The sequence below is a fragment of the Erinaceus europaeus genome, chromosome 17 (genome assembly GCF_950295315.1).
Source record: "Erinaceus europaeus chromosome 17, mEriEur2.1, whole genome shotgun sequence".
NCBI classification, from domain to species: domain Eukaryota; kingdom Metazoa; phylum Chordata; class Mammalia; order Eulipotyphla; family Erinaceidae; genus Erinaceus; species Erinaceus europaeus.
In genome coordinates, this window is record NC_080178.1 from 79,645,080 (window position 1) to 79,672,812 (window position 27,733).

Here is a 27,733-nt window from a genome sequence, read left to right on the forward strand (position 1 = left end):
AAGAGAGGGTGGAGGGGGGCCAGGTGGTAGCACAGTGAGTTAAGTGCAGGTGGAGCAAAGCACAGGGACCGGCGTCAGGATCCCGGTTTGAGCCCCCGGCTTCCCACCTGCAGGGGAGTCGCTTCACAGGTGGTGAAGCAGGTCTGCAAGTGTCTGTCTTTCTCTCCCCCTCTCTGTCTTCCCCTCCTCTCTCCATTTCTCTCTGTCCTATCCAACAACGACGACAACAATAATAACTACAACAAGGGCAACAGAATGGGAAAAATGGCCTCCAGGAGCAGTGGATTTGTAGTGTAGGCACCGAGCCCCAGTGATAACCCTGGAGGCAAAAAAAAAAAAAATCATTAGTTTGTAACAAGATTGTAAGAGTCTCAGGCATAGTTCCCACCACGCCCAGCACCAGAGTTCTCACAGGTCTCAGAACTGCTTCTTGCTTCTCTTTTCTGCTTTGCAGAATCACGCATTTCCATTCTCGAACATCCACAGAAGTGGAGACATCCAGTAGTTGCTCTCCGTCTCTTTATTTCACTAAGAAGAAGTCCTCTCTTATAAATCAACTTTTCCTTACCACCAGAATCCTGGTTTCCATCTGTCGCCATTTGATTGACCCTTTCCCCCCTGACTTTACCCAACCCTGTTCACCCCTCCGTTTCTGCTAACAACTCTCCTCCCTCGGTGGCTTAAGAATTCATTTCTGGTTTGATTTATATGTACCACAGAAAGCAAAATCTTGGGATGCTTGCTTTTCTCTGTCTGATCCAGTTCACATACTTCTCTATGGATCTATCCATGTTGTTGCAAAAAATTGCCCATTTTATTCTTTTATTTATTTATTTTTATTTTATTTATTGATTCCCTTTTGTTGCCCTTGTTTTATTGCTGTGGTTGTTGTTGTTATTGATGCCATTGTTGTTGGATAGGACAGACAGAAATGGAGAGAGGAGGGGGAAGACAGAGGATATCAACAGCAACAACAACAACAACAATAAAAAACAGCAGCAAGGGCAACAAAAGGGAAAATAAAAACAAAACAGAGACCAGTATTTTTCAGTCCTTTATGCAAGACAAAAGCCGGTGCTCACTGATTTCACAGAAATGAGGAGCCTGAGACGATTGAGGAAAATAGATGGTCTCGGAGGAAAGCTTGTTTCTGCCTCCCCAAACATGTTCGTTTCTCTGTTCTCTCCGGTGTGGCCGCCTTTCCTCGGGTGTTCAGCTGCAGAACTCTCTGAAGACTGACTTGTGTCTAGATCAGGGTCCAGACACAGAGAACGTGCCCATCGTGTACATCTGCCATGGGATGACGCCCCAGGTGAGTCTCCTGGGAGGCCCCAGGCCTGAAGCCGTTTTGCGTCTGTTGTGGGGGGGGAGGGTTCGCTCAACTCTGTCATGGCTGCCCTGGGCCCACGGAGCCTGGAGCTTGTAGGAAGTGCTCTCGGGAGCAGAAAAGGCAGGAGTCACTAAGTCGTACTTGAAGAGGGATGGGGGAGCAGATGCTGGGTATCTGAGTCCTCTGAGGCGGGCAAAGGAAGGATGAGAGGATGAGCTATTTCTCCGGCTCTTCTGAGAAGGCCATGGGTGGATCGCAGCTCCTTTCTGGTGGCCACCCTCCCGTAGAAAGAGTGACCCCCCCCCCATGGCTTCCCTCCAGACACCTACATCACAGCCTTCAGGCTCTGTCCTTAGATAAATCAGCACTGGGACAGGAAATGAAACCCAAGAGTCCTGTCTAGCTCTCACGACTTCCTGATAGACAAGGAAGGAAGGAAGGGCAGCTGCCAAGGGAATAAGTTGCCCCAGAACTTCCCCATTCACACCCAGGTGTGAGAACTTGAAGACACAGGTGAGGAAAAGTAAAGGCTTCTTCGGAAAGCAATGGGGCAACTGTTGACCAAGAATGTCATCCGCTGACCTGTTCTGAGCTGGCCTGGCCTCCAGAGGTGCACAGGAGTGAAAACAAAGGGATTCATAAATATGGAAGATAGGTGTCTGTGAGGTTGTGACTGAGTGTTCGAAAGAGAAGTTATCCACCCAAGTTTCTTAGTTCAGGGGTGACAACGCGTGAGTGGGGGATATGACGTGCGTGTCAGCATGTGGCCTCTCGTGCGACAGACGTCCCTTGTGACGGCCACCGTGTCCTCTGTGGAGACTGAGCTGCTGTGGTATCAGTGGCTGAGCTGTCACATCACACCGGCGAGCAGGCCCCACTGTCCCCACTGTGTAGTACGGCAGCTCCACTTCATGCCCGTGTTGTGGCACTGGTCGTGGTGGCCACCTTTATGTGGCCCTTCTGACGGTCTAGGACATGTCCAGAAAATGAGCAATATTTCAGCACATCGACACGTGAATCTCAGGCCAGACACACCCCTGTAGCGTGCATGCAGGTCAAGGAGGAGGACGTTCTGGCCTGAGTTTGAATTTGCATAGACTCAGGGGGTGTACGTCCTTACAGGGACTCCTTCCTGCGGTGTGACTGTCCATCTGTGCCTCACAGTTGTGATGTGTTCCAGTGTATCGCTCAGAAGTACTCAGTGGGGAGTTGGGCGGTAGTGCAGTGGGTTAAGCGCATTTGGTGCAAAGCACAAGGGCCGGCGTAAGGATCCTGGTTCAAGCCCCCGGCTCCCCATCTGCAGGGGAGTCGCTTCACAGGCAGTGAAGCAGGTCTGCAGGTGTCTGTCTTTCTCTCCCCCTCTCTGTCTTTCCTTCCTCTCTCCACTTCTGTCCTATCCAACAACAACGACATCAACTACAACAACAATGAAAAACAACAAGGGCAACAAAAGGGAAAATAAATTAATATTTAAAAAACAGAAGAAGAACTCAGTTGTGTGAGTATGCCCTGCTCACTAGACAGGCTACAGGCACGTGGCCACAAGGATCCTTACGCCGTCCTTGCACTTTGCACCATGTGTGCTTAACCGCTTTCAACACTCCCATAATCTCCTTGGGTGTGGGTCCAGGTGACCAGCTTGCAAGCCATTTAGTATGTTTGTAACTTCTTCTTCTTTTTGACGAGTGATTTACTACTGATTTACAAAATGATGAGATAACATGATTGCGGGTCTAATTTCATGCCATTCCCACCGCCAGAGTTCTGTGCCCCATTTGCTCCATTGGAAACTGTGGTGGTTCCCTAAGGTCGCAGATATGGTCTGACTCTACGTATTTCTGTAACAATCTTTATTTATATGGATAGGCTAATTGTGTACAGTGTTTCACCTAAAGATCATCAAGGGGTGATGATAATGTTGGTGCTGTCAGAATTAGGAGATACACCGAACTTACTGTCTTTTCTGCAGTTAGTTGAGTAGCTAGTGAACGAGGGAAGCAGAGTGGGGGTGAGAGGAGGGTGTCTAGGCCTAAGCTGGGAATATTGGATGAGACTATTTCTCGTGCCTTTTTAGGCCTTTCTACTTGCTTTCCGAGATTATGATTAATCACAGCAGACTACTACGTACATTTACTTTGAGGCAGATGGTGGCCCCTAACTCCTGGCTATGTGTACCCATTATGTAGGCCTTGGTCTGTCACTTTATTAGTGAGTGCGCCAGCAGACATGGAACTGGGAAGTCCTATGTGGTATGAAAGGTCTCACCAGATTATTGGAGTAGGAATGTTGACATCTGAATCTTGGCATCCGTGGATCATTTGGGATTTTTTTTCTTTTTCCTTTTTTTAATTTTCTAAATTTTCTAAATTTCTAATTTTTAATTTTCTAATTTTAGAATTTTTTTAAAATTTTTTCTAAATTTCTAATTTTCTAAATTTCTTTGTTGGGGAATTAATGCTTTACATTCCACAGTAAATACAATAGTTTGTACATGCATAACATTTCCCAGTTTTCCATATAACAATATAACCCCCACTAGGTCCTCTGTCATCCTTTTTGGACCTGTATTCTCCCCACCCACCCACCAGAGTGTTTTACTTTGGTGCAATATGCCAACTCCAGTTCAGGTTCTACTTGTGTTTTCTCTTCTGATCTTGTTTTTCAACTTCTGTCTGAGAGTGAGGTCATCCCATATTCATCCTTCTGTTTCTGACTTATTTCACTCAACATGATTTTTCAAGGTCCATCCAAGATCAGCTGAAAATGGGGAAGTCACCATTTTTAATAGCTGAGTAGTATTCCATTGTGTGTATATACCACAACTTGCTCAGCCACTCATCTGTTGTTGGACACCTGGCTTGCTTCCAGGTTTTGGCTATTACAAATTGTGCTGCCAAGAACATATGTGTACACAGATCTTTTTGGATGGATGTGTTGGGTTCCTTAGGATCTATCCCCAGGAGAGGAATTGCAGGATCATAGGGTAGGTCCATTTCTAGCCTTCTGAGAGTCTCCAGACTGTTCTCCACAGGGATTGGACCCATTGACATTCCCACCAGCAGTGCAGGAGGGTTCCTTTGACCCCACACCCTCTCCAGCATTTGCTGCTGTTACCTTTTCTGATGTATGACATTCTCACAGGAGTGAAGTGGTGTCTCATTGTTGTCTTTATTTGCATTTCTCTGACAGTCAGAGACTTGGAGCATTTTTTCATGTGTTTCTCGGCCTTTTGGATCTCTTCTGTGCTGAATATTCTGTCCATGTCCTCTCCCCATTTTTGGATGGGGTCATTTGTTTTCTTGTTGTTGAGTTTGGTAAGCTCTTTATATATTTTGGTTATTAAACTCTTGTCTGATGTATGGAATGTAAAGATCATCTTCCATTCTGTGAGGGGTCTCTTAGTTTGGGTAGTAGTTTCTTTAGCTGTGCAGAAGCTTTTTAATTTGATGTAGTCCCATAGGTTTATGCTTGCCTTAGTCTTCTTTGTAATTGATTCATTTCATTGAATATATCCTTAAAATTTATGCAGAAAAGAGTTCTGCCAATATTTTTCCTCTAAGTATCTGATAGTTTATTTAGCTCCCTTAAATCTTGATTTTCTGCCTGGATGATCTGTCATTGAGAGAGTGCGGTGTTGAAGTCCCCTACTATGACTGTGTTGCTATGAATATATTGCTGTCACTCTTTTAGTAGATGTTTGATGTATTTAGATGGCTTCTCCTTGGGTGCATAGATGTTAATAATTGTTAAGTCCTCTTGATTGACTGATCCACTGAGCATTAAGTTGTGTCCATCCCTATCTTTTTAAATTTTATTTATTTTAAGGTCTGTCATGTCAGATATGAGCATAGATGTTCCTGCCCCTTTTTGTGGGCCATTGGCCTGTATGATAATTTTTCATCCTTTCACTTTGAGTCTGTGTTTATCTTGTTGAGTTAGGTGGGTTTCCTGTAGACAGCATATTGTTGGGTTGTGTTTTCTGACCCATCTGCCTTCTCTGTGCCTTTTAGTAGGTGAATTCAGGCCATTGACATTTATTGATATTAAAGATTGAAGATATTTTAACACCATTCTTGTAGAGTTTTATAGTGTTCTGATATATGGCCTATTTATGGTGGTCTGCCTGTTTATAGGAGACCTTTCAGACTTCTTTCAGGGCAGGCTTGGTGATACTTGATTCCTTCAACTGTTGCTTGTCTGAGAAAGTTTTGATGCTTCCATCTAGTCTGAATGACAGTCTAGCAGGATATAGTATTCTTGGTTGAAAGCCTTTCTCATTGAGCACTCGATAGATATCTTGCCATTCTCTTTGGGCCTGTAGTGTTTGTGTGGAGAAGTCTGCTACTAATTTTGTGGGTTTTCCTTTGTAGGTGACTCTGTTTTTCTCTTGAAGCCTTCAGGATTCTTTCTTTATCCGTATTCCTTTCCATTCTCAATATGATGTGTCTTGGTGTCTTTAAGTCTGGGTTAATTCTGTTTGGGACCCTCTGGACTTCTTGAACCTTTATGTCTTACATAAAAAAATAATTGAGCCAGGCCTCGCTACTAGCTTCTGATAGTTTCTTGGCTTATGGTAGCATCACTCTACATTCACGTGGTGGTGGTGGTGGTGGTGGTGGTGGTGGTGGTGGTGGTGGTGGTGTGTGTCCATCTCTTGCCACCTTATAAGGATGCCAGTCATGCTGAGTTGGGGCTCACCCAGATCCAGTATGGCTTAACTGGATCAAATAGCGCTGGCAATGGCCAGTTACAAGGAAGGTGACATTCGGAGGTACTGGAGCTTAGGTTGAATTTTTCTGACACACAGTTCAGCCACAGCCCTCGCAGAAGGGGAGAGGACAGCTGGAGATCTGACGATTGTGCCTTGATCCAGGAGTGCCCCCTTCGTTTCCCTGGCCAGAGCTGATGCCTGTCCCCCCTGCCTCGCTGCTGAGGGGAGGGAAGTTAGGGTTCCCACATGCTCTAGAAGCCCTGACTCTGCTAAACAACTTTAGATGTTTCAATTTTTTTTTTTTAAAAAATGTTTTAATAATTTAATAATGATTAACATGATTGTAAGATAACGGGGGCAGTTCCAACCACCAGAGTCCCGTGCCACCATTGGAAGGAAGTTTCCTTATTCTTTATCCCGTTAGGAGGATGGGCCAAATCACTTCTATGGGATGTAGAATGTGGAAGGTCTGGCTTCTGTAACTGCTTCTCTGCTGGACATGGATGTTCACAGGTGGATCCACGCCCCCAGCCTGTTTCTATTTTTTCCCTATGGGGAGGTGAGGCTCCAGGACATATTGGTGAGGTCGTCTGCCCAGGGAAGTCAGGGTGGCCTCATAGTAGCAACTGTAACTTGGTGGTAAGATATAAAGCAGGACAGATTGTTTAATAAACAGAAAACCAAAGGTAGGAATAGAGCAGATGAGCTTAGGGGTCTTTCTATCTTTTGGGTCTGTTCCAAGGGGGCCCTGACTTTAGTGATTTTTGCCTGAGCCTGACAGCTAACATGCAAATGGGCTAAAGTATTGTCTAGGAAGATGGTGTCAGAGTTGAGAATAGGGGCAGAAAGCTGGGTAGGTTTAGACATCTCTAAGCCAAATCTAACTCTGGAACTGAGAAAGCCTTTGGGGTATCCGGGGATGTGAACGGACTCACCTGGACTTACAACTTCCAAGTTCTGGCAAAGACAGAACCAATGGGATGCCTGGCTGTTAGTTTCCCATTTTCATTCATTCAGTCACCAAACATGCAATGGGCCATCTTTCAAAGCATCCTCATATTTTGAAGATTTTTATCTCCTTTGGTGAACAAATTGGATTTAGTGGTAGGAATGGTATTTGCAAAGCATCTTAGAACATTGTCCAGGGATCCCAAAGACATCGGGGTCCAAAAAGCAGCTTAGGAAAGAAAGAGGGGCTCTAAGGGCTGGCATAGCGGGGAAGGTGTGGGACTCCAAGCATGACCCTGAATTCCATCTCTGACCTCCACACATGCCACATGCCACTGTGGTTCTCTCTCTCCCCCTCCCCCCTTCGCTCCCCCCCTCATAAATAGATAAATCTTTTTTTAAAAGAAAGAAAGAATAACCGGGTTCTTATCTGTGATTTTGAAAGATTCTACTTAAAGATTATTTCAAATGTTCATTCTGATACAGTTGTGAGATTCCCAGCCTCAGAGAAGGCCCGGGCAGGAGGACGCGGGAGTAATTAGCGAGGTAAAGCTGGTAGGGAGCGGGCTACCTGGTTAATGAGTGAATGTGACCATGTCATCTAAATCAGCAAATTTCAGAATATTAGCCCTAATTAGTGCAGTTGCCTGGGCGACCTTTCTCTCACGTGAGAAATACAGCAGTCTCCCCACGGCCTCTTCACTCAGGCAGTCATTCACTCGCTCATTTATCCGTTTGCTTCTTCAAGAAACATACGTTGGACTGGCGAGACAGAACAGCTGGGAGGGTGTCTGCTGTGCTCTGCACGTGCCCCAGGTTCCAGCCCAGCCCGTCAGCACGGAGGGAAACTTACACGCTGTGTGGCATCTTTCCTTGTCTCCTTCTGTCTCTTTCCAGCTGAAAGAGTCTACTCAGCAATGAAGTCACAGTCCCAACAGAAAAACACTGACGATTAATTTCTGCCAAGAATTAGAAGAGGTCTAGGGGGCCGGGCAGTGGCGCACCTGGCTAAGCACACACATTACAGTGCACAAGGACCCGGGTTCAAGCCCCTGGTCCCCACCTGCAGGAGGAAAGCTTCACGAGTGGTGAAGCAGGGCTGCAGGGGTCTCTCTGTCCCTTCCCCTCTCTATCTTCCCTCCCCTCTTAATTTCTCTCTGTCTCTATCCAATAATAAAGAAATAAAAGACTTAACAAGAAGAAAAAGAATTAGAAGAGGCAGGGCAACTTCACCCAGATTTAGAGAAGTTCAAGTTTGAAGAGTCAGCTGATCAGAACTGATGCTATGAGATGTAATGCTTCAAAGTGCCTTTTCATTAACCCATTGCAAGAAAAGATAGAGAAAGCTTAGACTCTGAAGTATGAGGTCCTGAGTTTGAGGCCCAGCATCACATATATCAGAGTGATGCTCTGTTTCCTTCTCTGCCTCTCTCTCTCTCTCTCTCTCTCTCTCTCAAAAATCTTTTTTAAAAAGAGAGAGAGAGGGAAGAGATAGGTTTCAGAGACTTCTCCCATTCTTTCTGCCTAAATCTAGACTGTAAAAGACACGGGGAGGTAAAATGAAAAGGTAAAGTCTTGGCTGTTGAAGAAGAAAGATAAAAGGAACTTTCAATTTCTTCTCAAGTTTTGAAACACTGAAGCTGTCACAGCTATGCTTCAGAAAGTACTTTTTTTTTTTTTAACAAGCTATAAAGATCAGAGTTGAGTTGAAAGAACTGTTCTGTTTTCATCTAGATATGAACTCCATGTTAGAGCAGGAAGTGTGTTTAATACAAGCAAGGGAAGTTTAAAACTGCAAAGGAATTTTGTTACCTACTTTTTGTGTGTGAAAACTTTGTTTTTTTTTTTTTTAAAAAAATCTTATTTTTTAAAATAAGGGGGTGGCTGGGGTGCTAGCATAATGGTTATGCAAAAGACTGTCAAGTCAAAAGACCTGAAGCTCTGAGGTCCCAGCACCACCAGAAGCCAGAGCTAAGCAGTGTTTTTCTCCTTCTCCCTCCCTCTCCCTCTCTCTCTCTCTCTCTCTCATTAAAATAAAAATATTTTAAAAATTCTCCCTTGACTGTACATATTTCAAAGAAAGATACTAAAAGAGAAGTGAATGGAAAACTTAATTCTCCCGAAGTCGCTGTAGAAACTGCCATTCTCATATGGAGTCCCCACGAAGCCCCTCCTGCCCCAGTGGCTGTGCTCCCGGATACTGGTGCTCTTCATGGCCATCCTCCCACATGGAGCACTAAAGGCTTCTTGTGAACTGTGTTTGCACCCACAGAGTTTCCAAGCAACATCTGTGACAACTGGGGGGAAAAAAAAACTTAGTTTGTGGATCAAGGATTTAAATTGCCAGCCACCTTCTGTGACCTTTCCATTTCTCCCTTGATTTTTTAACAGGGTTCCGGGTACAGAACCCAGAGCCTCACATGTACGCCTATCACTAAACGCCTCCCTGGCCCAGTGTTCACAGTATTCTGAGAGAGAGAGAGAGAGAGAGAGAAAGAGAGAGAGAGAGGAAAGGAAGGTGGGGGAGACAACAGATGGCCACTTCATCACCACGGGGTCCCACCCATCTCTGTCCTTGGTGCCTCCCTGTGATCGCAGGGACCGACCCCAGGGTCTCAGTCATGGAAGGCATGCACACTATCTGCTAGGCCGCCACTGGACCCCGTTTTTCTGATTTCTGATTTCTCCTGATTTGATAGACCGCCCGTAGCAGCTGTGAGGTTTTTAAAACCTGTGTCAGCTTCTAGGCTCTGACGAGGCTCAAGGCTCTGACTAGGCTCTGTGTCAGTTTCTAGGCTCTCAGCTCTCTGTTGGTGCTTCTGTTGACTGTATGCCCAACGACAAATGCCACTGCAGGCCCAGCTTTCTGTAGTTTGCGGGGGTCCTGACCCAGCCAGATGCTTTCACTGGCCACCTCTGGGTCTACATCTACCAGGAGCTGACTCGGTGGGGCCATTGGATCTCTTTATTTATTGGCTTCTGAGCTGTAGCCTAGAATGCCAGGACCGCCAGGCCCCTGGCGGTACAGAGCAGTAGTTTTGGGGTGGCTTAGCAGCTTGTCCTGTGCCGGTCTGGCTCTGAGCATCCTCCGGGAGTGATCCCCCAGCTCCTCCCTCTGACACTTGCTCCTCATGGTTGTTTGAGGGGTGGGGGGTTGCTCCAGGGGGCCTGGGACAGTGGCTGGTGCAGAATGGGGCACCCAGGCTGGGAGACACTGTCCCGCTTGCTCAGGTCTGTGCTTGGGGCGAGTGACACCATCCCTTCAAGAACAGGTCATAGTTTTTAATTAATTTTTTTATTAGTGATGTAACAACAACAGACAAGATTGTGGGATAAGAGGGGTACGATTCCATGCAATTCCCACCACCAGAGCTCCCTGTCCCATCCCCTCCATTGGAAGCTTCCCTGTTCTTTATCCCTCTGGGAGGATGGACCAAAGATCTTTATGGGGAGTAGAAGGTGGGAGGTCTGGCTTCTGTCATTGCTTCTCTGCTGGACATGGGTGCTGGCAGGTGGATCCACACCCCCAGCCTGTGTCTGTCTGTCCCTAGTGGGGCAGGGCTCTGGGGAGGGGAGGCTCCAGGACACATGGGTGAGGGTGTCTGCCCAGGGAAGGCAGGTTGGCATCATGGTAGCATCTGTGACTTGGTGGCTGAAAGGCAGTAAGCTATAAAGCAGAACAAACTGTTTAATAAACAGGAACCCAAAGGTAGGAACAGAGCAGATGAAACTAGGGGTCTTCATCTGGGAAAAAGCTAGTAGGTCTACTTTAGGTGTGTTGCAAGGGGCCTGTGGCTTCAGGAAGTTCTGACTGAGCCTGACAGCTGACATGCAGGTGGGCTAAAAGTCTTGTCTGGGAAGATGGTGTCAGAGTTGATAACAGGGCCAGAAAGCTGGATTAGAGCAGAGAGTAGCTCCCAAACATGAGGAAAGTATATAAACACCATTAACTGTTTACCCCTCAGTGTGACCCAGGGCCTGTGTCTGTTTACATTCAGCACAGGAGCCTGTGTGGCCTCTGAGTCCCTGTCAGTCTGAGCTCACAGTCATGGTCACAGTTGGAACATTCTAGGCTGCGCTCATTTCAGGACCCGTCTTCCTCGAAGGACAGAGCAGGCTGACCAGCCTCCCTGCAGAGAGTGGGGAGTCCCCACCATGGCTGGGCAAGGTCCTGGAGAGAATGGCAGACTATCCTAACAGCACATTTCTCAGCATTATGTATTAATGAGAGGGATAGGAGGAGAGAGAGAAAGAACCAGACATCATTCTGGTACATGTGTTGCCGAGGATTGAACTCTGGACCTCGTGCTTGAGAGTCTAACACTGTATCCACTGCACCACCTCCCGGACCATATCAGCATGAATCTTTCTCCTCAAGTGGTGTGTGACACTGCTAGTTATTACTCACCAAAGTGAGACCTGGCAGGATCTGAATCACTTCTTTCATTTTTTTAATTTATTATTTTTTTGAGAGAGATGCAGAGAGAGAGACACACACACAGAGAAAAACACCACAGCACTGTTCAGCTCTGGTTTATGGTGGTGCGGGGGATTGAACCTGGGACTTAGGAATGTCAGGCATGAGAGTCTGTTTGCATAACCATTACACTGTCTCCCCTACCCCACTTCTTTCATTTAAAAAATATTTTTCCATTTCCTTATTTATTGGCAAGAGAATGAGAGCATCCCTCTGTCACCCACAGTCCCGGGGATCAAACCCAGGACCCTCTGCATGTAAGCCCCGTGCTCCAGTGCTGCACCCCTGTCCTGGTTGCTGGATCTGTCAGTTGCTTGATACCCACTGGCTTTTCAAGGGGTGGAAGCTTGAGAACTGAGCCCTCCCCACTGGCCTGGAAGCCGGGGCCCGGTCATTCTTGGTGACAGCACCTGCTATGGGCACGAGCTGGGCCACCTGCCATCAAAAGCTGCTCAGGTTGGTAGAGGGCTCACCCACTGGGTGCAGACACATTGCCTGGGTTTGAATTCTGGCTCTGTATGGTGGCACCAAGACATTGGGGGTAGAGACTCTGGTGCTGTGGTGTGTGTGTGTGTGTGTGTGTGTGTGTGTGTGTGTTCCTGTCTCTGTCCAAACAGAAAAGCTGTGTGGGAGCAGTGAGATCACACCTGCACAGGGCCCTCACCAAACCAAAAAGCTGCTCTTGCTGGCAGACGCAGGCTTGCCTGCCCCGGCCACTGCCTCTCAGGAAGGGGCTCTGGGACTTGGGATGGGTCTGTGCCCCTTAATGCAGGTGGGTCAGCACCGCTGGATGTACCCTGGACGCCCCCAGACAGGCCCCAAGGAGCAGGCGCCACCCCTACTTAAGAACCTGAGGAAGGAGTGTCAGAAACGGAGTCGGGTTTGGTTTCGGAACAGTGTTCGCCATTGAGAGGACAGATCTAAACGGTGTTTCTATCATGGAAGCTTAAGGACACGCTTACCTGTTTCAACGGAGTGCCTAAGTAGATGTGTTGAGAATATATCATGGGCATAAGTGGATTCTGCTTATTGGATTTTCTCAAGTAACTCCATTGCCACCACACTGCCCCTGTCCCAAATGCTTTTCCTAAGACCTGTTCACTGCCGCACATTAGTCTTGCGGGCACGGAGCTCTGTGGAGTCCTTGAGGATGGCGCTGTGTTAATACACCGGGAATTTAAGCAGAGCTGGGCCCTCTGAATCAGTCCCCGGCACAGCTTTCTTTTTGTGTGTGCGCAAAATGTGCTATTGAATGCAGGGGCACGCGTGGGCCAGGAGGCTGACTTGGGCGAAGGACACGCTTAAAAGGAAGATTTCCTCATTAAGATTTTGCTGCAGGGAAAGGAACTCGCTGGTCTTAATCCTTGTAGAGCTGGTCTGTGGGGCACACTGATGTCTCTGCAGATTACCGGGCTGCTCGGAAACCACTGAATCAAACGCGCCTGGCCATTCAGGGTGCTTGATAAGTATGTGCTGGGTAAAGGAATCATTAGTTTATCAATTCCACGGCAGACGGTTGCAGAGAGGGTTGAGTCAGAACTCAGCCTCGGGGTCCCCCGGCTCGGCCCCACGCACCGTTTCCTTTTGCTGAGCAGACGTGGTCTGACCCGGTGTGCCTCTGCGTGCTCAGGTCTGGGGGCCTCTCCCCACACCTGCACAAGTCTGGCGTCTGGTGCTGTGTGAGGCCTCGTGACTGCATGGATGGCCCCACTTCCCACCTGCAGGAGGGACACTGCGGGAGCCTTTCTCTCCCCCTCCTGTCTCTCAGTTTCTCTCTGCCTTATTCAATAAGAAATAGGAAAGAAAAAGAGAAAGGGGCCGGGCGGTGGCGCCCCTGGTTAAGCGCACATTACAGTGCGTAAGGATCTGGGTTCAAACCCCTGGTCCCCACCTGCAGGAGGAAAGCTTCACGAATGGTGAAGCAGGGCTGCGGGTGTCTCTCTGTCTCTCTCCCGCACTATTTCCCCTTCCCCTCACAATTTCTCTCTCTGTTTCTATTCAAAAATAAAGATTAAAATTTTTTTAAAAAAAGCTTTAAAAAATGAGAAAGAAAGAGAGAAAGAAAGAGAGAGAGAGAAATGGCTATCAAAAGTAGCAGTGGATTTGTAGTGCCAGCACTGAGCCCCAGCGGTAACCCTGGTGGCAATTAAAAATAAGTAACTAAGACCGCGGCCAGTGCTGCCCAGTGAAAGGACAGGCTAGAGACGTGTGCGGTGCGACCCAGCTCCGTGTCATGGCCTTCTGTGCCCGCCCGGTCTTGCATGCTGACCGTAAATGGAGCCGGGGGTTCTTCCTGTCTGCTGCGGGCGAGTCATGGCTTTCCCCGCCCGCCTCCCTCCTCCAGAACGTGTACTACACGAGCAGCCAGCACATCCACGTGGGCGTCCTGAGCCCCACCGTCGACGATGACGACAACCGGTGCCTGGTGGATGTCAACAGCCGGCCGCGGCTCGTGGAGTGCGGCTACGCCAAGGCCAAGAGGATGAAGCTGCACTGGCTCTTCTCTCAGGTACCAGCACCCGCTCGGGAGAGGGGCGGGCCGGGGGCCGGGGGCCGGGGGCCGGGGGACCTGGGGCCCGTGGGGGGGGGGGGCAGAGGACACTTCGGGCTCATGGACTCCTGGCGGTGACCTTGCTATTATTGTCATAGTTGCTTCTGGTCTTATTTTGACAGGTAGGAAAATGGGGTGGGGAGGAGGTAGCCACCTGCCTCAAATCACACAGTCGGGCAGGGCTGGATTTACACTCAGGCCATTCTGATTTAGGGGAAAAAAAACATATTTAATCATGAGGGCTGGCTTTCTGAAATATTAATTTATTGATGAAAAAAGAAGGGCGAGAGCCAGAGGATCACATGTATTCCTGGGGCTCAAACTCAGGACCTCGTGCTTGAGGGTCCAACACTGTGTCCACCTCCCAGGACACCTGTGGGGGGGAGCTTCACGCATGGTGAGGCAGGGCTGCTGGAGTCTCTCTCCCTCTTTATCTCCCTCTCCCCTCTCAGTGTCTCTGTCTCTATCCAATAATAAATATTTTTAAAAAGAAAAAGTGGGCAAAAATATAGATAATTATAGAAGTACTGGTCAACCCATTATCTGCGACCTTAGAACTACTGCAGTTTCCAATAGAATGGGAATTTAATATTTCAAAGAACCAGTCATTATTAGAAATGTATTAACAATTTGAGCCCACTGTTAAAATTCAGTCTGTTTTCCAATTTGAAGTCTTAAGTACTTAGATTGGTTCTTTTTTAAAAAAATATTTATTTGTTCCCTTTTGTTGCCCTTGTTTTTTTTGTTGTTGTTGTAGTTATTATTATTGTTGTTATTGATGTTGTTGTAGTTGGATAGGACAGAGAGAAATGGAGAGAGGAGGGGAAGACAGAGAGGGGGAGAGACAGACAGACACCTGCAGACCTGCTTCACCGCCTGTGAAGCGACTCCCCTGCAGGTGGGGAGCCGGGGGCTCGAACCGGGATCCTTACACCGGTCCTTGCGCTTTGCACCACGTGCGCTTAACCCCTGCGCTACTGCTCAACTCCCTTAGATTGGTTAATGACTGGTTCTTTGAAATATTAAATCTCCTAAAAATCTTAGACCTGGGAGAACAGAAGCAATTGGTGGTGTTCCTTTATAAGATAGAAATATATGTAAACAGCATAAAAGGACATAAATTAGGGTGAGGTCTTGTATGCCTCAGCAAATCCTAACAATGGGATTTGCAAAATGAACCCACTTGCCAAATAATTTGGGTACAGCTATAACTAACCATTGCCTTCTATAACTAACCATGGTTAGTTATAATAATTTGGGTACAGCAATAACTAACCATTGCCTTCTATAACTAACCATGGTTAGTTATAATAATTTGGGTACAGCAATAACTAACCATGGTTAGTTATAATAATTTGGGTACAGCTATAACTAACCATTGCCTTCTATAACTAACCATGGTTAGTTATAATAATTTGGGTACAGCTATAACTAACCATTGCCTTCTATAACTAACCATGGTTAGTTATAATAATTTGGGTACAGCTATAACTAACCATTGCCTTCTATAACTAACCATGGTTAGTTATAATAATTTGGGTACAGCTATAACTAACCATTGCCTTCTATAACTAACCATGGTTAGTTATAATAATTTGGGTACAGCAATAACTAACCATTGCCTTCTATAACTAACCATGGTTAGTTATAATAATTTGGGTACAGCTATAACTAACCATTGCCTTCTTAAACCTCCAGACAGCAGGAAGCTCCCCTTGCTCTAGAAAGCCCGTATCTCTCCCAGTCCTGGAACCTCTGGGGTGACTCACTTTCCTGCAGGCCGTTGTCAAGTCCCCATCAATTCTGAGGCCAAGCCTGACCTGCTCCTCTTGACTAGCCAGGGGTCAGGATGCCCAGTTGGGGGCAGCTTACAGGGAACCCCTGAGCCAGGGTCAGCGTCTGATCGCATGTGGGGTTGCCAGCACCCCAGGGGCAGCAAGAGGAGTGCTCACAACAGGACACAGGGCCACAGGCTGGGGGCTGCTGGGGTCATCCTGGGGAGTGGGAGCAGGGAGGCAGAAAGGGAGCTCTGCACTCGAGTGGCCGAGTGGCAGCCTCCACTGCCGTGTGTGCCCAGCTCCTGCTCTGGTTCCAGCCCTCGTGTCCAGTTACTTTCCCCGGTGCATCTTCTTCTTGAGGCTGGAGCCCCTGTGGCCAGCATCTGGCCTGTCAGCCACCTGGTCCCACGTACACGCCGAGAGGGGCACCGGGCCGGGGGTGAGGGTCAGTGCAGAGCGCGGAGCCCAGGACAGTGCCCAGAACAGTGTTGTCGCTGTAGGAGCGGAACCGGGCCAGGGTCTGTGACCTCAGGAAGCTGGGCACAGCAGTCGGGCAGCGCCCCACGGTGAGTAGGTACCGGGCAGGTGCCCTGCATCCGGCCACCCCGTGACGTCCGCGCGGTGAGCTCAGGGGTCTGTGCCCAGCGAGCAGTGCTGGCTTCCCAGGCAGTGGCCGTGCCCGCCTTCTCCCTCAGTGCTGGCTTCCCGGGCAGCGGCCGTGTCCGCCTTCTCCCTCACCACCACCAGCTCAAGTCCTCCGCCCCATTCGGGTGGCCTGCCACGACTTCAGGGGACGTGCCGCAGGGGCTCATGCTGGCGAGTAGTGATTATGCTGGTGATTATTATGTTGGTGAAGTGATTATACTGATTAGTGACTATGTTGGTGATTATTAAGTTGGTGATTAGTGACTGTTGGTGATTATTGATTAGTGATTATAATTAGTCATTACTATGTTGGTGATTATTGATTAGTGACTTTGTTGGTGATTATTAGTGATTATGATTAGTCATTACTACATAGTGATTATTGTGATTATGTTGGTGATTATTGATTAGTGACTATGTTGGTGATTATTGATTAGTGATTATGTTGATTATTGATTAGTAATTGTGTTGATTAGTGATTAGTGATTATGCTGGTGATTAGTGATCTTGTTGATTAGTGATTATGTGGGTGATTATTGATTATGTTAATGATTATAATAATTACATTGATTAGTGACTATGCTGGTGATTAGTGATTACTATGTTGGTAGTTGGTGATTATGTTGATAGTGACTATGTTGGTGATTATTATGTTGGTTATTAGTGACTATGTTGATTAGTGATTTATGTTGGTGATTAGTCATTACTATGTTGGTAGTTGGTGATTATGTTGATAGTGACTATGTTGTGATTATTACATTGGTTATTAGTGACTATGTTGGTTATTGATTAGTGATTTATGTTGGTGGTTAGTCATTACTATATTGGTGATTAGTAATTGGTGGTGACTGATTGATGATTCTGTTGGTGACTGGTGATTATTGATTCTGTTGGTGACTGGCCATCTACAAGTCTCCTTTTCTCTTCTAATCACTGCTGCATGTCATAGGTGTGTCTCAGTTGCTGTTCCAGCAGGCTGCTCTGACCCCAGACCCTACCAGAGTGCCACAGGACACGGATGTATTTCTCCTCTCCTCTCCGTCAAGTGGAGAGGCAGAGAAAGACCTCAAGTGTGTGGCTTCCTCAGGGAAGACTTTGCTGATGAAAGGGCTGTTTTCCAGCTCAAGACGAGATCCAGAGTCAGCCTGTGGGGGGCAGGGAGAAGTGGACATAGGGCCCTTGTGGAGGGCCTGTGGGGAGGGGTCACATCGGACAGGCCTGCTGGATCTCTGAGCAGAACTTGCCCTGGGAACAGATGATGAGTGAGTGCCAGACGATGATGGTGGTTTTGAGGTGGGGTAAAACGGGCAGCTGAATAGCCGGTGACGTGTCCGCGCTTAACCTGAGGCTGGGATGTGTGGGCCCTTGCTCCCTGGAGCAGCAGAAGGGCTTTCCGGGGAGAGGAGACAGTTCGCTCATCCGGCTGTGCTCACAGAGCTGTGGACAGGCACAGGAGGCTGATCCCGGCCAGCAGCTCGGTGGGGAGGAGTGACAGGAGCCAGGAAGGGTTTGAGCAGGACCCAGAGGCCTCAGGGGACTCGACCTGAATCCGGGAGACTGAAGAACTATACAGGGATGGAAGTTAGGTGAGCAGAGCCCCACACACACGTCCACAGGTACACACCCCTCACTTTCCTCACGTAACCACACAGCAGGCACTGACAGGCCACCCCACCAACACAAAGCCCACGGTCACCCACACTTCTCTAGCACCCACCAGTCCCTGCCTCATACCCCAACCACCCCATATACACCCGCCCCACCTCCCTCAACACACCCAGTCAGAAAGCACACCATTCACCCCCACAGACACCCCCAACCCAGACAGCAGACACATGGACACACTCACCCTCAAAATCCCTCTCTGTGCACGTGCGCACGACAAACACCTCACGCCCTCCTACACCAGAACGCCCAAACTCGCCCTGTGCCGAGTCTGCCCACAAGTCCCCTTACATGCACACGCCACACACACGCCAAAGTCAACACACGTACACGCCAAGCAGCCCACACACGCCACCCGCCCCATACAAACACTACCCAGCATGCCTCACACGGAGCCCCTCACACACACACACCCAGTGCCACAGCCGCACTGCATCCCACAGGCCCGGGCATGTACACACACCACTCACACCCTACACCCTCCCAGCACACACCAGCACCCAGCCACACTCCGCGTCACCCAAACTCCCCCACAACCTGTGTGTGTGCCGACACACTGGGCTGCACAGTCATGCTCCCCAACGCTCCGCACCCACACCCCGCAGGCATACACCCCAACACTCCATACCCACACCCACGGCACAGACACCCCCACCCCTGCACCCAGAGACCTCCCTGCACTCTCACTCATTCTGTGAGGGAGGAGAGCAGGGAGGAGGGCAGGAGCATCACGCCGCCTGCCTGCCACACGTGGTTCTGGGGATCAAACTAGGGGCCTCGGGCTGGAGAGCTCAGGGCTCCATCTGGTGTGCTGCCTCCAAATCCGGGGGTTAAATCCCTAAATTTACCCTCACTCGACATTGACATTGCAGAGTTCACATGGGTAAAATCCCGCTGGGCTCCAAGGATCCATAGTTACCAAGCAGCTTCAGTCCGCAAGCCCACCGTGGGCGGAGAGCCCGTCAGGGATGGAAGTGGCCTGTCGGGGAGCCGGAGTCTTTCCTGGTGCACACTCTGCTTTATTTACTCTCCCGAGGGCTGCGTTTAGACCTCCCAGACGGTCAGGCTGAAGTAATTTCAGAATAATGTAGTGCAGTCCTCCCAGTGTCCCCTACAAAGAAGACAGTCAGACAGGGAGTTCGCGCAGCTCCGCGCTCCATCTCATGCCCCGCTTCCTGTTTAACAAATAAGCCGCCTCCCCTCTCGCCCAGCAAGCTCTGGGCAGAACGGGACAGCTGAGCTGCCGACACTGAGAAGCCTTGTTTGGTGAGCACAGGCTCTGAGAGCAGGTTTGCTGGCCAGGGCCCCGGTGGGCCATTTCCCAGTGGTGGGGTGGTGAGCATTCGTGAACCGAGTCCAGGCGTTGGCGGCGGGGGACAGATGGGCATCCGGTCGCCACCCTGGAGGGCCCGTGGGCAGATAAGCCATGACAGGACTGGACGGTGATCTCATAGCTGGGCGAAGTCCTGGGAGCCTGGCTCCACATTCCGTGCTCCGGGGGTGGGCTTTAGCGAGTCTGCCCCTGGGGGAAGTGGGGCAGGCCTGGTCGCCTGAGGGACATGGGGTGGAACCCATGTCCAAATGCCTGTGAGAGACGTGTCAGTCAGTCTGTCGGAGGTGGTGCTGAGCTAGGGGGCCGGTCACCCCCTCCCAGTCCTGGGTGTGAACGACAACGCAGGAGCGGCCTGCCAACAGCACACACCTGTGAACAGCCGGCCCTCCCGTCACACTCTTCCGGGACTCAAGTATATTCTGATGATCTCAATCCCATAAGCGTTAAGTCGTGAGACGGGGGATTCTGGGAGTCGGCCATGTGGAGTGAGTGATTTGTGATGAGGAAGGAAGAGGCAGAGGTTGGGTCCCTGTCACTGCAAAGAACTTGTGGAATGTGGGAATGTCAATGGTCCAACCTCTGTGGAGAACAGTCTGGAGACTCTCAGAAGGCTAGAAATGGACCTACCCTATGATCCTGCAATTCCTCTCCTGGGGATAGATCCTAAGGAACCCAACACACCCATCCAAAAAGATCTGTGTACACATATGTTCTTGGCAGCACAGTTTGTAATAGCCAAAACCTGGAAGCAACCCAGGTGTCCAACACCAGATGAGTGGCTGAGCAAGTTGTCTATATATACACAATGGAATACTACTCAGCTGTTAAAAATGGTGACTTCACCGTTTTCAGCCGACCTTGGATGGACCTTGAAAAAATCATGTTGAGTGAAATAAGTCAGAAACAGAAGGATGAATATGGGATGATCTCACTCTCAGGCAGAAGTTGAAAAACAAGATCAGAAATTAAAACACAAGTAGAACCTGAACTGGAATTGGCGTATCACACCGAAGTAAAAGACGCTGGGGTGGGGAGAATACAGATCCATGAAGGATGATAAATGACATAGTGGGGGTTGTATTGTTAAATGGGAAACTGGGGGATGTTATGCATGTACAAACTATAGTATTTACTGTTGAATGTAAACATTAATTCCCCAATAAAGAAAGAAATTAAAAAAAAAACTTACAGCTCAGCTTCTGTGGGGCAGGGCAGCTGCTCAGTGGTGAGGCACTCACCTGCCACCCGCCACGGTCTTGGGTCCTTGCTGGGTCCTCAGCCCCGGAAGGCCGGCTGGTGGCCTGTCTGCCAGCCTGGGCTCTGTCCCGCCTACCGAGTAGAGTTGGAGTGGCCGGCGCCCGCCCGTGACCTGCCAGCACTGAAGCTCTGTAAGTGGAGAGAAGAGAAGATGTCCCACCTCCCCGTCCACTGGACCTGCAGTGATACGAGCAGCAGATGTGAAAGGTGCCCGCAGGCCTCCACAGCAGAACCGTCATGCCCTGGGGCATCTGCAGAGAGGAGCCACAGTGAGCCACCAGAGGCTTTCCCAAAGCCGCCCACCCCGGAGCTCATGGACTTGCCACCTGTGCCCAGGTCCCGCTCCCAACAGCTGCTGACAGCTGGAAGCCCGGCTCCTGGAAGCAGGGCAGTACATGCTGAGAACAGTCCGGACAGAAGCCTCATCAGTTATAACAGGGAGAATAGAGGGGGGGGGAGGAAGGGAAGGGACAGAAGGGGGGGGGGGGTTGGGAGGGAGGAGTTGGGAAGGGAGGGAAGAGTGGGATGGGGAAAGGGAGTGATGGGGTAGCAGTGAGGGGTTGGGAAGGGGATAGGGAAGGGAGGGATGGGATGAGGAAGAGAGGGGGTGGGGTTGGGAAGGGTGGGATGGGGTAGGGAGGGTTTGGGAGGGATGGGGTGGGGAAAGGGAGGTGTTGGGATGGGGAAGGGAGGGAGAAGTTGGGAAGGGAGGTGTTGGGATAGATGGGATGGGGTTGGGAGGGATGGGTTGGAAAGGGAGGGGTTGGGAGGGATGGGGTAGGGAGGGGTTAGGAAGGGAGGGATGGGGTGGGGAAAGGGATGTGGAAGGGAGGGAGGAGTTGGTAGGGAAGGGAGGGGTTGGGAGGGATGGGATGGATGGATGGAATGGGGTCAGGAGGACTGGGTTGGAAAGGGAGGGATGTGGAGGGACAGGGAAGGATGAGAAGGGGAGGGGTTGGAAGGGAAAGGTTGGAAGGGGTGGAGGTGGGGAGGGAAGAAGGGAGGGGAGGGAAGGGGGGAGGGAAGGAAGGAAGTAGAAGGAGAGGAGGAGCAGGAAGGGAGGACAGACAGGACCCTGTGTCCATCTGAGCACCCTGGCCGCAGCACTGTGCTGGGTGAGGAGCCGGGGTGGTGGCTCGGGGCCCAGGGGCACAGCTCTGCTCACCTGGCCGCAGCTCCCGGCTTCAGCACGCCCGCCGCCCAGACAGGTGCCGCACTGGTCCCAGGTCAAATCTGAGAACTCTGCCGGGGGGCCCACCTGTGAAATCCCCAGGCCTGGTGTGTGGTGTGGAGCTGTCTCCCCCTCGCTTGATAATCTTGTAAACCACTATTAAATCACTAACAAAAATCTTCAAAAAGAAAGACAACTTGCTGTATTGGGGCGCCTTGCTCTTGACTCTAGAGAGCCCGGTGAGGACCGCTGCAGGGTCTGGGCCCGGGTCTCCCTGCCCGCTGGCTGAGCGTGGCCTGGAGGGATGCCCCCTTCTCAGTCTCCCATTTCCCTCTGCACTGGCATTGCCACAGCCCGTCTTCAGGCCAGCAGCCCCCGCAGCAGAGTCTCAGAGACAGACAGACCCTCCCCCTGGCTGAGGCCCTCCTCCCTGACCTCCCTGACCTCCACCCTGCCCCAGAGTCCCGCGCTGGGGTGCAAATCCTGCCTTCCCCTTCATCTGGTGCTCATCTCAATAGGATTCCTTCACGTCCACAACTGTACCGTGATCCATTAACCCCCCACAGTCAGTAATAAAAATGACAATGATGGCAGAAGGCAGACGCCAGCATGCTGAGTAGTCTGGATACAGGAAGGCTGCTTTACTCCTTGCCAGGACTTAATCCCAGGATTTACGTGACACTAGCGTCCCGCCCACGCTCTGTAATATCTGAGTGCTAATCCTTAACTACTTAACCTGGAGACTCTCTCCTTGCTGAAAGCCAAATTCTTTTAATGAGGAAGGCAAAGGGAACACAAGTTGACGGGCAAGACCCCAGAATGCGAGAAACTACTGCCAACAGGAGAGCTGTCCCAGCTCAGCCCAGATGCTCCAGCTGTGCCTCTGGGGGGAGCCAAGTGGAAGCAGCCACACAGGCCCAACCCTGTCCCCACCTGTCATGGTCCCCAAGGTGTGGTCCTGAGACCAGCAGGCACAGCAGTAGCAGCTGGGAAACTCCAAAGCTCGCTCCGAGGTCCCGTCAGACTCCCAGGGTCAGAAGGTAAAGCCCTGCAGCCCAGAGGGAGAGGGAGCTAGAATGGGGGCTGGGCACGCAGCCCTGGAAATTCTTATTAGCCTTCTTAATTCTATACATTCTGCTTCCGAGTTTTTGAACACTGTTCCCATATTTAATTTGGCTTCCAGTCCAATGCAGCTCTCTCCGTGTTGCTGCATCTCTCCTGCCAGGTTTAATTGCCCTTATTTAAATTCTTTAATGAAAAGCATGGTGTGTTTCCAGATCCTGTAGTTGTAAGCATCACACAAATAATTTCGATGGCTGGACTGACTGGTAAACCAGGCACTAGCCTCCACAGGAAGCAGGGGTAGCTGGGGGGCTTCGAATCAAGCACCAGGGCTGCTGGCTGGGCCCTGGACTGAGGAGAACCTTTTTTTTTTTTTGCCTCCAGGGTTATCACTGGACCTCACCTGCACTAGGAATCCACTGCTCCTGGAGGCTATTTTTTTCCCTTTCTGTTGCCCTTGATGCTTATTATTATTATTGTTGCTATTGCTGCTGCTGTTGTTGGATAGGACAGAGAGAAATGGAGAGAGGAGGGGAGACAGACAGGGAGAAAGACAGACACCTGCAGACCTGCTTCACCGCCTGTGAAGTGACCCCCCTGCAGGTGGGGAGCCGGGGGCTCGAACTGGGGATCCTTACGCCGGTCCCTGCGCTTTGTGCCACGTGCGCCTAAGCCACTGGGCCACCGCCTGAGAAGGGCTTGAACATGGAGCGCGAAGCCCACAGCCCCACTTGTATTTCTGTATAGTCTCCCCACACCCTGTAGCACTTACCGTTTGCCGCCTCGCCCAGAACATCTCTCCACAGGCCCGGCCACCAGGTGGTGCGTCTCAGCCCAGCACTTGGACGCTCGCTGGCTGGCTGGCTGGCTGGCTGGCATCTCTGCAGAGCACCTCCCGTCTTGCCCAGGACCTGGGGAAGCAGATCAGTCACCCGCGGGGTCAGTCTAGTCCCTTCATGCAAGGTCCCAGAGCCCCTGCTGGCCAAGGTGGCCCCACCTCCCCAGGTGTCTGAGCAGTTCTCGATGAAGCCGCCACCTGAGGGGAGATGGGGAGGGGGCACAGGCCTGCTCACTGGCCCTGGGGGAGTGTCCAGGGGACAGACCCCCAGCTGCATCCCCACTTTCACCCCTGACCCGGTGGGTCTCCCAACTGCTCTGAGCCTCAGTCTCTTAACTCTATAAACCGGAGAGTTTGCAGTACATAGTGATGGTCTCTACCTCAGGGGCCCGCAAGGAGAAGGTGAGGCTGAGCATGGGGAGCCGGGCAATGGCGCTAGGAGCCAGGCACGACGGCACACATGGTTTCTGTGGTTTCTGCTCACATCTGGGGGCCGAGCTGCAGAACAGCCTACATGGGGCAGAGGAAGCCTCCTCAACTGCGGTGGGCAGAGTTTGCCCAGAGAAAGAGGAGGGGGTCGGGAGCTTGACCAGGTGAAGGGAGACCCTCAAGTCCCTCAAGACCCGCCAGTCGCCGGTGCCAACCCTCAAGGGAAGCCAGGCTCCATTCTGAACCTGCGAGGATGAGATCCCGAGATGCCCCCAGACCTCCACAGCAGCCCTGCCGTCCGTCCATTCGTCCTGTTAGGCAGACTCCCCCACTCCCTGCGTGGCCTTGCACGCTGCTTCCCCCCACCCCACCCGGGCAGGCAGGCCAGGCCAGGCCAGACCCTCACGAGCTGGTCCCCCTCTCCCCACCCTGCTCTTGGCTTCCCTCTGGATTTTCCACATCCGTCTCTGGCGACCTCGCTGGCCGTCTGTGCTGGGGAGAGGGGGGTCGCCACACTTCCTGTCCCTGTGGTTGGCGCAGGGCAGGGCCTGGGAAATGTCACATCTGAGTCTCAGAAAGAAAGGCTCCTCAGAGGCCTCCAGACCCGCTTCCTCCCGCAGCCTCCCAGGGGCCCACGGGAGGCTCAGGATGGGCCAGGTGGCTGGCCAGCTGGTGGCGTCAGGCTCCCGCTCTGCTCAAGATGCCGCAGGCCTCAGAGGTCCGGAGTGGTGGGGCGGCACACGACTGGCAGCCCCCGGGCTCGCCGGCACCTGAGGACTCACTGAGCCGCCAGTCTCCAGCAGAGGGGACTGGGCGCCTGTCCTGACCCCCATTCTGTTTGCTGTTCCCGTCTTCCCGGGGCCCGTCCACCCGGATATTTTTTATTTATTTTACCAGAGCACTGCCGGGCTGGTGCTGGGAATTGAACTTGGGAGCTCTGGAGCCTCAGGCAGGAAAGTCTTCTGCAAATACACTTGCTGCCTCCCAGCTCCCCGCCCCCCCTTCTGAACACCCTCATGTGTAGCTGTCTTATCTCATCAGGGACTTCACAGCAGTGATTCTACTGGTCCTGCCCTTCCACAATCAGGAGAGACCTTATTCTAGGCATAACGACGCTGGTCTAGAGAGAAATCTGCACTGCTGTGCTCACGGCGGCCTTACAACAGTCTGGGTGTGGACGCACACACACGCACACATGTGCACACACGTGTGCACTCCTCACCCCCTTTGTCATCTGGCTTCTTGCTGAGGAAGTTGGACTTTTGTTTCGATTTTTCACTGAGACATAACATGCTGCACACAGAGGCATACAAACATCTGTATAAAAGTCCTGTCCAGTCCAGCGATAAGGAAAGCAAACCCCTGTGTAGCCACTGTCCGGCCAGGAAAGGGCGCACGACCAGCCCCTCAGAAAGCACCATCTTGTCTCTGACCAAATACTGTCCCACTCCCCCTCTTCCTAGGGTGAGCTCCAGTCTTTGGCATCGTGGTCCTATTTTGTCTGTTTGGGGAGTTGATATGAGCAGGATCATGTATGGCCTCTTTTTGTGGCTTCTTTTGCCAACATTATACTTGTGAGGCTCATCTTTACTGAGTGGTACTCTACTTTGCTCTTTTTATCGCTGTATAGTATTCCACCATTTCAGTGACTGCAGTTCCCACCGGGGGTGGCGGTGGTGGGGGGCGGGGGGCTAGCCCCGAGTCCCCCACCCCACTCTGTGTCCAGCTAGGCCAGCAGCCAGGTCTGCAGGAGGACGAGGAGCTTTTCAGACAATCGCCTCCCCCGAGCCAGGGTTCTCACAGAGACTCAGGCGCTTCTCTGGGGAGGCGGCCTCTGACCCACCCCGCACTCTGCCCGCTTCCCAGGGAGGCCCCATCCAGAATCGCGAGTCCAAGCGCTGCCTGGAGTTTCAGGAGAGCAGCGACTCCGAGTTCGGCTTCCAGCTGGTGCTGCAGAAGTGCTCGGGGCAGCACTGGAGAATCACCAACGTGCTGAGGAGCCTGGCGTCCTGACCCGCCCGCGCCCGCCGCCCGGCCCTTTGCTACCGTGTAGCACCCGCCGCCACCCGCCCGCTGTCTCTGTGGGGTTGTTTGGAGTCTGGGGAACCAGGTTAGTGCTCCCTCCCCGAGCTTTTTATGTCCTATTCAATTTTCATGGAGTTTATAGAAAGAGGCTGAATGGTGGGTGTGGATCTCTTATCATAAACTATTTTACGATTGTAAATAGGGGACACAAGGAGAGATATTTATAACTGACAATAAAATACCGTTGGTTAAGAAAAGCGGTTTTTGCGGTCATTGTCATTTCGGGGCTTGGCCGGCTCCTCTGAACTCCAGAGGCGAGACAGGCAGGCGTGTCCTTATCCCTGCCCTGCACCCGGAGGAGGAAGCCTGAAGCCCCGGAGCAGGGAGCAGCCATGGACTGAAGACCAGACTCCCCCCTCAGATCCTCTGAGGCTTCTTTCCCAGACCCTCGAGTTCAGGAAGCCGCTCGGTTTCTAGCCAGTAACCTACAGCCCCAAACTGAGAAGCACAGAGACGTCCTGTGACTGCCACACCCTGACAGAGGAGGGGCCTCCTGCCTGGCCACCTTTGAGGGGACCCCTCGGCTCCACTGTCAACAAGAGGGGACCCAGGCATTTGCCAGGCTGGTCACGCCACCTGCACCCCCACCCAGGACAGAGGCTCCCGGGGGCGACCTTGCCTCTGCCGGAAGCCAGGCCCCTCTCATTCAATGAACACGCGTCCGTGCTTCTAGAAGTCACTCTGGTCTGGGGCCGCCCACCCCATCGTCCCCTCTGACATCCCGACTCCTGACCACTGCTCTGCCCTCCACCCCATGGGCCCAAGCAGGATTCTCAGCCCCTCGCCAGGCCTCCTGAGGTCTGCACAGGTTGGGGTGGGCATTCCTCATGGGGTCTGAGGACCACCGCCCAGCACACACCTCTCAGTGTACACGCAGCCCCTTAAGGCCTCAGAGGACCCCTGCATCCCCCGCATACAGTCTATACCACATGCCCGGTGTAGGGCAGAGGACACGAGTGTGGACTGGGAACTAGACGCCCAAGTTCCAGTCCCAGCCCTGCCTCTCGTGGACCAGACGATCATGGACAATTAATCACATGACCCTCCTGGGCCTCCACTCCCCCCCCCCAATAAATGGGATCCTGAAGTAGGCTTCATGGAGGTGTAGAAATCAAGTGAACGGGGGAGCTGGGTGGTAGCACAGCGGGTTAAACGCAGGTGGTGCAAAGCACAAGGATCCCGGTTCAAACCCCCGGCTCCCCACCTGCAGGGGAGTCGCTTCACAGGCGGTGAAGCAGGTCCGCAGGTGTCTGTCTTTCCCAACCCCTGTCTTCCCCTCCCCTCTCCATTTCTCTCTGTCCTATCTAACAACAATATCAATAACAACAACAGTAATAACTACAACAATAAAAACAAGGGCAACAAAAAGGAAATAAATATTTTTTCAAAAAAGATCAAGTGAACAAATTCATACGAAATGCAGCAGTGGTGGCACCTAGATGCCATCAAGTCT

General features: G+C 51.2%; 1 protein-coding gene and 1 long non-coding RNA gene across 3 annotated transcripts in view; one reads left to right on the forward strand and one right to left on the reverse strand.

Moving 5' to 3' along the window:
• Positions 1 to 26,478, forward strand: part of GALNT18 (polypeptide N-acetylgalactosaminyltransferase 18) — a 315,539-nt gene extending 289,061 nt beyond the window's left edge. The window contains exons 9-11 of one of the 2 annotated variants that reach the window (XM_060177167.1): positions 1,217 to 1,312; positions 13,811 to 13,975; positions 26,062 to 26,478. In XM_060177167.1, the coding sequence (XP_060033150.1) occupies positions 1,217 to 1,312; positions 13,811 to 13,975; positions 26,062 to 26,208 (408 nt within the window). In that variant the 3' untranslated portion in view covers positions 26,209 to 26,478. The remainder of the gene's footprint in view (positions 1 to 1,216; positions 1,313 to 13,810; positions 13,976 to 26,061) is intronic. The other variant, XM_060177166.1, reaches the window with a different exon arrangement.
• LOC132533916 (uncharacterized) overlaps positions 24,237 to 27,733 on the reverse strand; it is a 348,313-nt gene continuing 344,816 nt past the window's right edge. Inside the window, exon 8 of the long non-coding RNA XR_009545681.1 lies at positions 24,237 to 24,304. This is a non-coding gene — a long non-coding RNA (uncharacterized LOC132533916). The remainder of the gene's footprint in view (positions 24,305 to 27,733) is intronic.